Genomic DNA, 13292 nt, shown 5'->3' with positions numbered 1-13292 from the left:
CACTCCCAGCTTTTTCTGAGTGCTTAATTGGAGTAAGAGTCTCAACGACTTTCTTGCCCTTGCTGGCTTCAAACTGAGCTCCTCAGATCTCACATTACAGGTGTGAGACACTAGCACTGGCTTAGGCAGACATTCTTGCCACTGGAACCATATTCCCAGCCCTCTTTGGGCTTTAGATATTTTTCAGGTAGGTATTTTTCAGGTATGGTCTCAAGTTTTTTTAGGTTTTTTTTGTTTTTTTTTTGGTCAGACGTGGGTCTTGAACTCTGGGCTAGGGCGCTGCCCCTGAGCTCTTCAGCTCAAGGCCAGTGCTCTACCACTTGATTCACAGTACCACTTCTGGTTTTCTGGTGGTTAATTGGAGATAAGAGTCTCACAGAGTTTCCTGCCTGGGCTGGCTTTGAATTGCAATCCTCAGATCTCAGCTTCCTGAGTAGCTAGGATTACAGGTGTGAGCCACTGGCTCCTAGCCTGGCCTCAATTTTTTTTTTTTTTTTTTTTTTGGCCAGTCCTGGGGCTTGGACTCTGGGCCTGAGCACTGTCCCTGCCTTTTTGCTCAAGGCTAGCACTCTACCACAGCCCCACTTCTGACTCTGTTTATGTGGTACTGAGGAATCAAACCCAGGGCTTCATGTATGCTAGGCAAACACTCTACCACTAAGCCACTTTCCCAGCCCTGGTCTCAACTTTTTTTTTTTGGCCAGTCCTGGGCCTTGGACTCAGGGCCTGAGCACTGTCCCTGGCTTCTTCCCGCTCAAGGCTAGCACTCTGCCACTTGAGCCACAGCGCCCCTGCTGGCCGTTTTCCATATATGTGGTGCTGGGGAATCGAACCTAGGGCCTCGTGTATCCGAGGCAGGCACTCTTGCCACTAGGCTATATCCCCAGCCCTGGTCTCAACTTTTTGACTCAGCATTCTGAACCATGATCCTTCTACCTATCCTTCCCATGTAACAGATATTGCATAAGTGAATAAATACACTGAGCGTATTGAAATAGAGTATCCCTTATTCTTTTTTGTCTAGGCTGCCTTAAAGTCCAATCCTTCTGATGTTTGCTTTTTAAGTAGCTGTGATTATGATTGTAAGCTACTGTGCCTGCTTGAAAAAATACATTTCATTAAAAAAAATTATTTTTGACAGTACTGAGTTTTAAACTCATACTTGCTAGGCTGGTGTTCTGCCACTTGAGTCATGGCCAGCCTTTTTTGCCTTTGTTAATTTTTTGCCAGTCCTAGGGCTTGAATTCAGAGCCTGGGCTCTGTCCCTGAGCTTTTTGCTCAAGGCTAGCATTCTGCCAATTGAGCCACAGTGCCACTTCTGGCTTTTTCTGTTTATGTGGTACTGAGGAATTGAACCTCTAGCCTGCCACATGTGCTTTATCCAATTTTCTTTTTTTTTTTTTTGGCCAGTCCTGGGCCTTGGACTCAGGGCCTGAGCACTGTCCCTGGCTTCTTCCCGCTCAAGGCTAGCACTCTGCCACTTGAGCCACAGCGCCGCTTCTGGCCGTTTTCTGTATATGTGGTGCTGGGGAATCGAACCTAGGGCCTCGTGTATCCGAGGCAGGCACTCTTGCCACTAGGCTATATCCCCAGCCCTCCAATTTTCTTAATAGAGCTAGTCAACTCCAGTCAACTCAGGGGAGTGGGAAGGTCACCACAGAAAGAATGTCCCCCCAAAATCTTAGTTTTAGCAGATCCAAAGCAGCCTTCCAGCAGGAACCAGCTGCGTGTGATGGAGTCCCACCTGCTTTCACCACAGTAGGGGGTGCTCAGGGTGAAGATGTAGATTTTTCCAGATGACTGTCAGGCTGTCCTTGATCTCAATCCAAATGGAATGGGCAAGGTCAGTGGCTCCCAGTGGCTCCAATAGAATGTCACACCTTCTGCTGGGCTGCCTGCAACTTTCTGCATAGACTAAAGAACCATCTCTCACAAGTGCAGTCTCCACTCTTTTTTTTTTTTGGCCAGTCCTGGGCCTTGGACTCAGGGCCTGAGCACCTTCCCTGGCTTCTTCCCGCTCAAGGCTAGCACTCTGCCACCTGAGCCACAGCGCCACTTCTGGCCATTTTCCATATATGTGGTGCTGGGGAATTGAACCGAGAGCTTCATGTGTAGGAGGCAAGCACTCTTGCCACTAGGCCATATTCCCAGCCCCAGTCTCCACTCTTGTATATTTGTTACCACTGTTTTCCATGCCTCTAAGTTATCCTGCCTCATTTTCCCAAAAATGACTCTGGTATCTTGATCTTAAAGGGAGCTGATGGGTGAAAATCATCCATCTTCTGTAACTTCTTCAGGCTGACTCAGGGACGCTGACCCTACCTCGCTAGGAACCTATGACCTTATATAGCCTACTTTGCCAAGGGGCTGCAGGATCTGATGTCTATTAGGAGCTTTACTTCAGACTGGAAATTACATATAACAGTTAACTTTTAACAACTGCACAGGCCTCTTCTTGAGCTACAACACTGTAGTCTTTTAACATTCTTGTTTCCAGAAGCATTTTCCTGACTGGGGAAACTGATCTCCAGTGGCCTAACAATGCCTAAATTACCTTTGTAGGCCTTAGACAGATCTCAATAAAGACACGATCTCAGGTCCACAAGCCTTTTCCTGAACAGATATGCCAGCTCAAAATTCACTTAGGGCTTTGAGCAGATGCAGGTGGTTGGGATTTTAAACCATACCCTCATTTGACAAACTTAGCTTTACTACCCACTATCACAGATGACTGGCAAGTTCCTGCCCAGGTACAAAGTAGACAGACATGGGTATTAGAAAGGCATGCTTACAAACTATTCTCCTATGACCTCCCAGCTCCGATTAACTTTGAAAGGCCAAGCACAAGTGACTCTAGGATCTGACACCATCTGTGCCATCCAAGCAGTGGCTTATTGCCTCTGGATGCTCCATCACCTTTGTCCCAGGAGTGATCTTTTATGGTCGCTGGACTTGAACTCAGGGCCTGAGTGCTGTCCCTCAGCTCTCCAGCTCAAGCCTAGCACTCTGTCACTTTGAGCCTCAACACAGCTCACAGCTCTTCCCAGCACTCTGCTGTCTGATTAGAGACAACGACTCTCACAGGGACCTTTCTCTGTCTGGGCTGGCTTCAAACCACAGATTTCAGATCAATGAGTTTTACAAAAGGCCACTTTACTCCAGTTAAAAGCAACAAGGTGGTCCACACAGAAGTAGTTTTTAAGCATGATCTTACCTGGAACTTATTAAGGGTCAAAGTTATATCTGACAAACTTGTAGGAATTGTCTGTCCTCTGTGGGCCTGTCTGCAATTTTTACAGAAAACCTGCAAGGCCAACAGGAGTAGCAATTAAACAATCATCTTGGTAGCCCTAATTTTTCCTTTACCCAATTTGAAACAAACATTTTGGACAATTTCACTTCCAAATTTCATATCTACAAATGCTTTTTTTTTTTTTTTGCCAGTCCTGGGGCTTGAACTCAGGGCCTGAGCACTGTCCCTGGCTTCTTTTTGCTCAAGGCTAGCACTCTACCACTTAAGCCACAGCGCCACTTCTGGCCTTTTCTATATATGTGGTGCTGAGGAATTGAACCCAGGGCCTCATGTATAACGAAGCAAGCACTCTTGTCACTAGGCCATATTCCCAGCCCTAGAAGTGCATTCTTGATTTCTAAAGCCTTTTACTAACCTCTGCTTTAACATTTACACTTTGGCTTTCACCTGCATTTGAAGATCTCTGAAGCCTAGAGGCTCCAGGTATGCTACCGCACATTGCTTCAGGCTGCTCGTTTTAAAAGAGCCTTTTTTTTTTCTTCAGCCTGAGTTACTGCCTAGAACATCTGAACTCAGTTGAGGTTTTCCTTACTGCAAGAATTACAAATACCAGAATTACAAGCACAAGAATCCTTCATTTTTTCAATACAGCCAAATTGCAAAATATCACAGAAATCTAGTTACAACATACAAGTAAACCTTTTAACCCTCTTCTTAAGACTTTTCCAATTTTAATCCACCCTAAGGGGCAGTTTTAGAAATACCAATCAAATAATTAATTTTTACCATCAGGTTTCCAGTGTTATCTGAGAGCAAAAAAGACAGGATGAAGAAAGGCCTCCATTTGCCTGTCCTACAGAATGGGCTCATCCCACTCCCTAGAGCTTAACTGTCTTGGTGCCAGCTTACCCTCTTCCACCATGCATGGACTGGCCAAGCTGCACCTTTGCCAGATCATCCATCCCCTACTCCTGAGGATAGGCACACAGTCCTGCCCCAGGTTTTTCCTGTCCTTTCCTATTGATCTCTGTCTGACTGAGAAACCCAAGCAATTCTTTAATAGTGATAACCCTTTACATCCAAATTTCTAACATTTAGTCCCAAACTTTAACAGTGGAAATAATTTTAAGTTCCTAATGCCTTTTGCTAAACCAGATAGCTTGGTGACAGTGCAAACAGCCTATGCATTAAGATACCAGTTTTTTCAAACTTTTCCTCTTTAAAACAATGCAATATCCTTTTAGACTTTTGGTAATGGCAAAACTTGATGACCTTTTGAGTTTAAACTTAAACTCACCCATTCCTACATCCTGACATTTTTAATCGTGAACATATTCACACATATTCACACTCATGCAATAAGATCTTAAAAAGCACAAAAATGAACATTGGGCCATACATTTTCAGTGGCAAGAGATATATTTGCCACTCTTACAGTTGCAGGTGATCAGGATTTAAGATAAAGCTTGTTGACAAAGCACTTTACCGGGCCCCCATTTTTCTAGGGCTTGCTAGTGTTAGCAAGGCATTTTAGCATCAAATACTTTTCTGCTGGAGAAAGCTGGATGGGGGTTCCCTGGAGTAAGACTCAGCCCACCCAGTACTTGACTCTATTCTTTAGCCTAATTTACTAGTGCATTTTACATATCAATTGACCCTTTAAGTACCTTCAGTTGGAAGAAGGGTGGTTACCTGAGGCTGATCTCAGCCCACCAGGCAGCCTGACTATCTTAGGCCAGTTTTAGCCAGGAGCACTTCACAATTTCAATTTGTTAGCATTAGCTTTAGCTTGTTGCTAGTACAATGTCCTCAGCTGCCTACACACTCCCAACTGCCTCATTACAGAAGGGGATACAGCACAAAGCAGGCTCTGATTCCCCTATAGAGACAAGACTGAACACAAGAGACTTAAGACTAAGGCAAATACAGAATTCAGAAAAACATAACACAGAACAGGACAGAGGGGCTGGGAATATGGCTTAGTGGCAAGAGTGCTTGCCTCGTACACATGAAGGCCTGGGTTCGATTCCCCAGCACCACATATATAGAAAATGGCCAGAAGTGGTGCTGTGGCTCAAGTGGTAGAGTGCTAGCCTTGAGCAAAAAGAAGCCAGGGACAGTGCTCAGGCCCTGAGTCCAAGGCCCAGGACTGGCAAAAAAAAACAAAAAAAAACAAACTAGGACAGAGACACAGACTTATTTTCAGAAGATTTGTAAGTAACTCCAAAAAGATTGCCTTTTCTTTTTCTTTTTTTTGGATGGCATGTTTGGCATTGACAAACTGGCCATCAGAGCCGTGGAAAGACCACAGGGCCCTGGAATTCCCAGGGGGCGCGCTTTCTCCTACCCCAGCCTTTTTGTCCACAAAAGAGTGAAAAGGCTTGTGGGTATTCTCCTGGCCCTTTGGTAACTTCCACATTCCTTTTCTGCTACTTCCTCTTTCCTTCTCTGGCTGCTCCCTACTGGGGGATTCGGGTCCCAGTCCTCTGAGAGGGGAGGGCTTCCTCTGGCTCAAGGGGTTCTTCTGATGGCCTGCCGTTGTTTCCCGGGACCAGCTTCTTGGTTTCCCAGAGAATCCAGCCTTTCTCTTCAGTGGTGAAGAGAACGTTTAAGAGTTGCTGGTGGGTTGAGTCAGAAAAAGAGGTTCTAACAAGTTCCAAGAAGTGAGGCAGGGGAGGCAGAATGGCTTTTAGCTGTTTAGGAAGCAGTTGTCATGATTTCAAGGGCCAAACTGTGGTTGAAGTTTTTTAGGGACTGAGGGCCACCCACCCAGTACCGAGGGTGGGCCATGCAAGCCGGCAGAAAAGTAGTCAGTTTTCCTGGGAGTAAGGTCCATCCCTGGAAGGCTCCATGAGTACTTGGCTTGTTCCTTGGGTTCCTTTAGTAGACAGGAAGCCACGCTCCTTCCAGATGGCTGCATGTGAATGGAGAATATGATAGGCATATTTTGAGTCTGTATAAATGTTAATCCTCCAGCCCTTGGCTAGAGTTAAGGCCCTGGTTAAAGCTATAAGCTCTTGCCTTTTGTGAAGTAGTGCCAGGGGGCAGAGGGCTGCTTTCTATAATGGTGCAGTAACTAACAATGGCATAACCCGCAACTAGGCTGGCTGAAGGGGTGAGTGTGGAACTGCCATCAATGTACCAGGTGTCTTCTGGGCCAGAAAGGGGGGTTTCCGAGATACCTGTAAAATGGGATGTGACATCATCCAAGGTTTCTGTACAGGAGTGGACAAGAGGGTTAGAATTGGATGGAAGCAAAGTGGCCTGATTAAGAGGGGAGCAGCTTTCCAGTGAGAATTCAGGGTTCTCAATAAAGGTAACATGAAGCAGCTGTAGGTGGGAAGGGGAGAGGGAAGACAGGGCTTTACGAGATAAAAGGTCCTTTAGCCTGTGGGGAGAACAAATGGTAGTGAGCTGTCCAAAAGTGAGCTTTGTGCTCTCTTGTGTTAGGGTGGCTGCTGCCGCCAGAGCCCGAAGGCAGGTTGGCCAGCCTTTTACCGTTGGGTCTAGTTGTTTTGAGAGGTAGGCCACAGGTCTAAAAGAGGGGCCTGACATTTGCCCAAGCACCCCAAGGCCAATTCCCCACTTCACAGTGACATAAAGTAAAAAGGGTTCTTTAAGATTGGGTAGAGCCAGTGCTGGAGCCTGTAGAAGCGCTTGTTTCAGTACCTTAAATGGGGTGTCAGTGGGCTTTGTGGGGTCTGGTTGCTCTTTTAGGGAGCCCTTGGGTGCCTCATAAAGAGGTTTAGCCAAAGTAGCAAATCCAGGGGTATTTCGAGCAGGCCCCATTGCACTGTCAAGAGGCGTGCTAGCAGTGTCCCGGCTCAGGTGTGACTGATGCAAAAACCCAAAAAACGCGGGAGGGAGGCGCCTGGTGAGTGAATGAGCTTACCGGGCAGAAGCGGCGGAGAACCGTAGCAGTTTCACTCACCAGGGTAGTGGTGTGGATGTGGAGGTCAGCAATGATATTAGTGAAAAGTCCCACATGGCAACTCGCAGCAGTTCAGTTCTCGGAAAAAGGGCTGTCAGGACTGAGGATACTCCCAGAAAAAGGAGGAAAATAGAGGGGAATTCTGCCTGTCCTGACTCTTAAGCCCTATCCGAGTCACAGCACCATATATGTTAAGTTTTTTAAAGTAGGTAGCCGGTAAAGGAGAACACGCGGTATTCAGGCAGGAGAGAAAGTTTATTACCGAACTGCTGGCCTGTGGCCGAGGTGATCCTTGGCCGGAGAGAGGAGAGAGAGGAGGGAGAGGGAGGGGGTGAGGGGGAGAGAGAGAGGGAGAGGGGGAGAGGGAGAGGGAGAGGGAGAGAGAGAGAGAGGGAGGGAGAGAGGGAGAGGGAGAGAGAGAGGCAGATACAGGCGACCCCCACCCAGCCCCGCTTTATTAAGGGCAGGGGCAAGGGGTGTGGCCAGGTGGATTAGGATGTGACCTCAGGGAAAGGGAAGGTAACTGCCTCTAGGTCTGCTGGTTACCCAGGTAACTGGGTGGAGACTTAATGAGGTGGGGGCATCTGCATGGAGCCTTCCAGGGATGGGCTTTACACCAAGGATGCAGCACAGACTTGGGAACTGAACTGCAACAGTGAAAAGTGGGCTGACTGGCCAGGGACACAGTGCAGACTTGGGATCTGACATTGTGACCCTGAGCAGTCCTCAAATTGGGGTTTATAAAGGTAAAATCATAGCACAGATGTAGGGGCTTGATGCAGAGGGTAGAGCAAGCAACAAACAAGCAAGCCAATTACAGAAGCAGAATTTTGGGGTTAGGTTGACCTAATTAATTTACTGCCCCCAACATTTCCTACCATGTTTCCCTAATCAAGATGGAGTCAACTATACTCCTTACAACAGGACCCAGGGCTTCATGCATGCTAGGCAAGCATTCAACCACTAAGCCACATTCCCAGCCCACCTTTGTTAATTTTTTGGACGTGAGGCTTGAACTCTGAATCTGAGCTCTGTCCCTGTGCTCCTTAGCTCAAGGCCAGTGCTCTACCACTTTGAGCTACAGCACCAATTCTGGTTTTCTGGTGGTTAATTGGAGATGAGTCTCAGGGACTTTCCTGCCCGGGCTAGCTTTGAAACATGATCCTCAGGGCTCAGCCTCCTGAGGATTACTGGAATTAGCCACCAGATTCTGGCCTTTGTTAATTTTTAACAAAGTTAAAATTTTTAACATTAATACTCTTATACTTCCTACCAAGCTAGGCAGGAACCACAGGCCCAGCTTTTTATTGGTTGAGATAGGGCCTCGTGAACTTTTGCTCCAGGCTGGCCTTGAACTTTGTCCTCTGGATGTAAGCCTCCACAGTAAGTAGGATTACAGGTTAGAAGCCACCATGCCTGGCTGAAACCTACTTCTTGAAATAAAGCTGGTTATAGTGGTTCAACTATTTGGGAGGCTGAGGCAGGAGGATTACTGGAGCTCTTCCATTTGAAACCAGGCCTGGGCAACAAAGTAAGACCCTCCCTGTCTGAGCGAATGAATGAAGAATGACTACTCAATGCACTTACTGAAAGGATATGTCCCAGCCATCCCAGGGGACCATGTGGACATAATCACAGACAGGAGAAGAAGGTTCATAAGGTTTATTAGTGGGGACATCGTTCCCACGGGAGAGGAAGCTACTTGGTGTATGCACCTTATTCAGGTGGCAGCCTCTCTTTCTCTCTGTCTCTGTCTCTCTGTCTCTGTCTCTGTCTCTGTCTCTCTCTCTCTCTCTCTGTAAAGAGGAAGTAGGTAGTGAGTAGGAGTGGCTCATTAGGTATGGGTGGATCTGGAGGCTAGTGGGAGGAGCTGAGGACCTGAGGCTAGGGAAATGCTAACACTTACCAGTATATGTAGTAATGTACTGTGTAGTCATGTTTCCTACAACAGACAGACCCCATAATGGTCTCCAAAGTGTATGTAGCCTATAATAGCATAGCTGTTACTTTTTTTTTTTTGCGCCAGTCCTGGGGCTTGGACTCAGGGCCTGAGTACTGTCCCTGGCTTCTTTTTGCTCAAGGCTAGCACTCTGCCACTTGAACCACAGCGCCACTCCTGGCTGTTTTCTGTACATGTGGTGCTGGGGAATTGAACCTAGGGCTTCATGTATGCAAGGCAAGCATTCTTGTCACTAGGCCATATCCCCAGCCCCAGCTGTTACATTGTATAAAGACATCATGTTTAGCCAGGCACTGGCGGCTCACACTGTAATCCCAGTTACTTGAGGGGTAGAGAGTTGGAGGATCAAGGTTTATTATTCTGTTTTGTTTTTTTGCCAGTCCTGGGCTTGAACTTGGCCTGAGCACTGCTCCTGGCTTCTTTTTGCTCAAGGCTAGCACTCTACCACCTGAGCCACATTCTTCGGGCACTACTTCCAGCTTTTTCTGTGTATGTGGTGCTGAGGAATTGAACCCAGGGCTTCATGTATGCTAGGCAAGCACTCTACCACTAGGCCACATTCTCAGCCCGAGGATCAAGGTTTGAAGCCAGTCTGGGCAGAAAAGTCTGTGAAATGTAACTTCAGTTAATCTGCAAAGGCTCAAATTGGGCTGGAACATGGCTTAGTGGTAGAATGCTTACATAGCATGCATGAAGCCTTTGGTTTGATTCCTCAGTACCACATGCACAGACAAAGCCAGAAGTGACGCTGTGACTCCAGTGGTAGAGCTCTAGCCTTGAGCAGAAGAAGCTCAGAGGGGCTGGGAATATGGCCTTAGTGGCAAGAGTGTTTGCCTCTATACATGAAGCCCTAGTTCAATTCCACATATATAGAAAAGGCCAGAAATGGTGCTGTGGCTCAAGTTGGCAGAATGCTAGCCTTGAGCAAAAAGAAGCCAGGGACAGTGCTCAGGCCCTGAGTTCAAGCCCCAGGACTGGCAAGAAGAAGAAGAAGGAGGAGGAGGAGGAGGAGGAGGAGAAGAAAAAGAAGAAGAAGAAGAAGAAGAAGAAGAAGAAGAAGAAGAAGAAGAAGAAGCAGAAGCAGTAGCTTAGAGAAAGTGTCCAGGCCCTGAGTTCGAACCCCAGGACTGGCCAAAAAAAGAAGCTGAAATAGAGCTGTGGTTTAAGTGGTAGAGCACCAGCCTTGAGTTAGAAAGCTAAGGGACAGCGCCCAGGCCCTGAATTTAAGTCTCAACTAAAAAACAAAAAACAAAAATTCCCATCAGTAATCAACTTATAGCTGGGCTTTGGTGGTGTTGGCTCATGCCTGTAATTCTAGCTACTCACGAGGTTGTGATCTGAGGATCGTGATTCAAAGCCAGCCAAAGCAGCAAAGTCCTTGAGACTCTTATCTCCAATTAACCACCAAAAGACTGGAAGTGGTGCTGTTGCTCAAAGTAGAGAGCACTAGCTTTGAGCTAAAGAGCTGAGCTGAGGGACAGCGCCCTGGCCCAGAGTTCAAGCCCCATGACAGACCAAAAAAAAAAAAAAATCAAAATCAACTTATGACTTTTGTTTCCTTTGTGCCAGTCCTAGGGCTCGACCTTAGGACCTGAGCACTGTTCCTAAGCTTTCTTGCTCAAGGCTGGCAGTCTACCACTTGAATTATACACAGCTCCATTTCTAGCTTTTTGATGATTAGTTGGAAATCAGTTTCATAGACTACCCTGCCTGGCATGCCTTTGAAGCCTTAATCCTCATCTCAGCCTCTGAGTAGCTAGGTGTGAGCCATTGGTGCCTGGCATTCATGATTGTATTTTTAAAATAGAAACAGTATGAAACCAAAGATACTGTTCTGCAGTCTGCTTGTTTTCACTTTGCAAATGTCCTCTTAAAAAAAAGGCAGGCAGCCCGCAGTCCTTCAATGAATGTAGCATATTTATTTAGCCATTCCTTTTGACAGACACTAGGATTCTTTCCAGTGTTGCTTTATTCCTCTTTCCGTTCTTCCCCTTTCTTCTTCCTCCCCAGCTTTTTTTCTTTTGCTGGTCCTGGGGCTTAAACTCAGGGCCTGGGCACTGTCCCTGAGCTTCTTTTGCTCAAGGCTAGCGCACTACCACTTGAGCCACAGCACCACTCCCTGCTTTTTCTGAGTAATTTATTGGAGATTAGTCTTTCTCAGACTTTCCTGCCCATACTGGTTTCCAACTGCAGTCCTCAGATCACAGCTTCCTGTGAGGGTTATAGTTATAGTTAGGCTTATAGGCATGAGCCACCAGAGCCTGGCTCCTCCCCCCCCCCCCCACTTTTTTTCTCTTTCCTTCTTCCTTTTTTCTTTCCTTCCCTTCTTCCCTCCTTTCTCTTTTTCTTTCTCTCCTTGTGGTACTGGGACTGAACCTTTGCTAGGCAGGTGCTCTATCATTTGAGCCACATCCTCAACTCCTTTAGTGATTTTTCATGTCAGTTTTTTCACTTTTTGCCAGGATTGACCTGGGACCTTGATCCTCCTACCACCACCTGTTGCTTTCCTGGGGTCATAGGTGTGAGCCATCATACTTGACCGCACCTTCTCTATTTCCCTCCTAGTCCTCTGTTGGTTTTTGTATTTTTGGTGAAGCTAGGATTGAACCCAGGTCCTTGAACATGCTAGGCAAACCGTCTATCATAGCTATACCTCCAGCTTTGCACTTATTTCTTGAGAACTTGGACTTGTTTTCTTAAAAAAAAAAGAACAGACTTCATTATTTTTTTTTTCCTGTAAGTACTGGGGCTTGAACTCAATGTTCTTCCTTAGTTTTCCTGCTCAAGGCTGTCACTCTACCACTTGAGCCATATCACTACTTCTGGCCTTTTGTTGGTTAATTGGAGACAAGAGTCTCACAGAGGCCAGGCCTGGTGGCATGATCATGCCTGTAATCTTACTTACTCACAAGATTGAGATTTGAGGATCATGGTTCAAAGCCAGCCAGGGCAGGAAAGTCTATGAGACTTATCTCCAATTAATCATCAGAAAACCAGAAATGGACCTGTTGCTCAAGTAGTATAGTACTTGCTTTGAGAAAGAAGAAAGAGCTCAGACAGTGCCCAGGTCTCAAGTTCAAGCCCCATGACTGACCAGAAAAAAAAAAAAAAAGAGTTCCACAGACTTTCCTGCTAGGTTTCCAACCATTATCTTCAGATCTCAGCCTCCTGAATAGCTAGGATTACAGGTATGAGCTAATGGTGCCAGGCCATGCTTTTTACATTTTTACAGTATGACTTGAGTCTTACAGTGTATATCCCTTTTCATTTAACCTTATCAATTTAAGCTTTCTCTATAGTTTATGCCTTATTGGTTCATTCCCTGCCTTCTGTTTTGTCTATCATTCCCTCATTTTTCCCTCCATTTTCTTTCTCTACTTTATTTCTCCTTCCTTCCTTCCCTATCTTCCACCTTCCTCCTCTCTTCTCCCCCCTGCTTCTGCCTCTGTTTCCCCAGTGTTGGGATGGAAACAAGGCCTGACACATGTTAATTAGACAAGTACTCAACCACTGAGCCATGCCTCCTTTTAAGCACAGTATACTACTAGATAGATGTGCTTTCATCAATTCATTCATTCATTCACATACTGAGGTGCTCTTAGGCTTCCACGTTATGGCATTTGTGTGGCTGATTGACATTTAATCCTTTCCCAAGATGCTGGATGATTTCATTCCCAACCAAAAGCAGAAAGGGAGCGGGAGTGCTGGACTTGCGCTCTTGCTGGGGTGCTGGAATGCCTTACTCTGCAGGACTCACTGAGGCCCTTTTCCTCCCTTGGCCATGGAGCCTCTCTGGACCTTCCCACTGACTGCAGGACTGCCCCACAGGTCTCTTTCCGCTACCATTGCCAGCTGTATTCCGAGTGGAGGAGAACCAACCAGAAAGTTCGGCTAAAGATCCGGGACACAGATGGCTCTGAGAACTCACGCCACTCACCACTGGCTGCCGGACTCCTCAAAAAGATGGCGGAGGAGACCCCTGTGTGAAAGCCAGGCTGGCAAGACCCTGCAGTGGTACAGAGACCAGAGTGACCTGGCAATGCCTTGGCATTTGGAAGGCTGGAAACTTCCTGACCCTTTTGCATGGCCAGAATGCTTTTCAGGCTGAAAACCACACCAGTTGGAGATCCTGTGTGAATAATATATAT

At 46.6% G+C, this 13292-nt stretch overlaps 1 protein-coding gene across 4 annotated transcripts in view; it reads left to right on the top strand.

Moving 5' to 3' along the window:
- The window catches only part of Marchf2 (membrane associated ring-CH-type finger 2), a 26324-nt gene extending 13032 nt beyond the window's left edge, over positions 1 to 13292 (top strand). For all 4 annotated transcript variants that reach the window (XM_048342093.1, XM_048342094.1, XM_048342096.1 and 1 more), the window contains exon 5: positions 12973 to 13292. In XM_048342093.1, coding sequence (XP_048198050.1) covers positions 12973 to 13131 — 159 coding nt within the window. In that variant the 3' untranslated portion in view covers positions 13132 to 13292. The remainder of the gene's footprint in view (positions 1 to 12972) is intronic.

This window comes from Perognathus longimembris, chromosome 3 (genome assembly GCF_023159225.1).
Source record: "Perognathus longimembris pacificus isolate PPM17 chromosome 3, ASM2315922v1, whole genome shotgun sequence".
Lineage (NCBI taxonomy): Eukaryota > Metazoa > Chordata > Mammalia > Rodentia > Heteromyidae > Perognathus > Perognathus longimembris.
The sequence above is the reverse complement of the archived record's forward strand: the minus strand, read 5'-3'. Positions and strand labels throughout refer to the sequence as shown.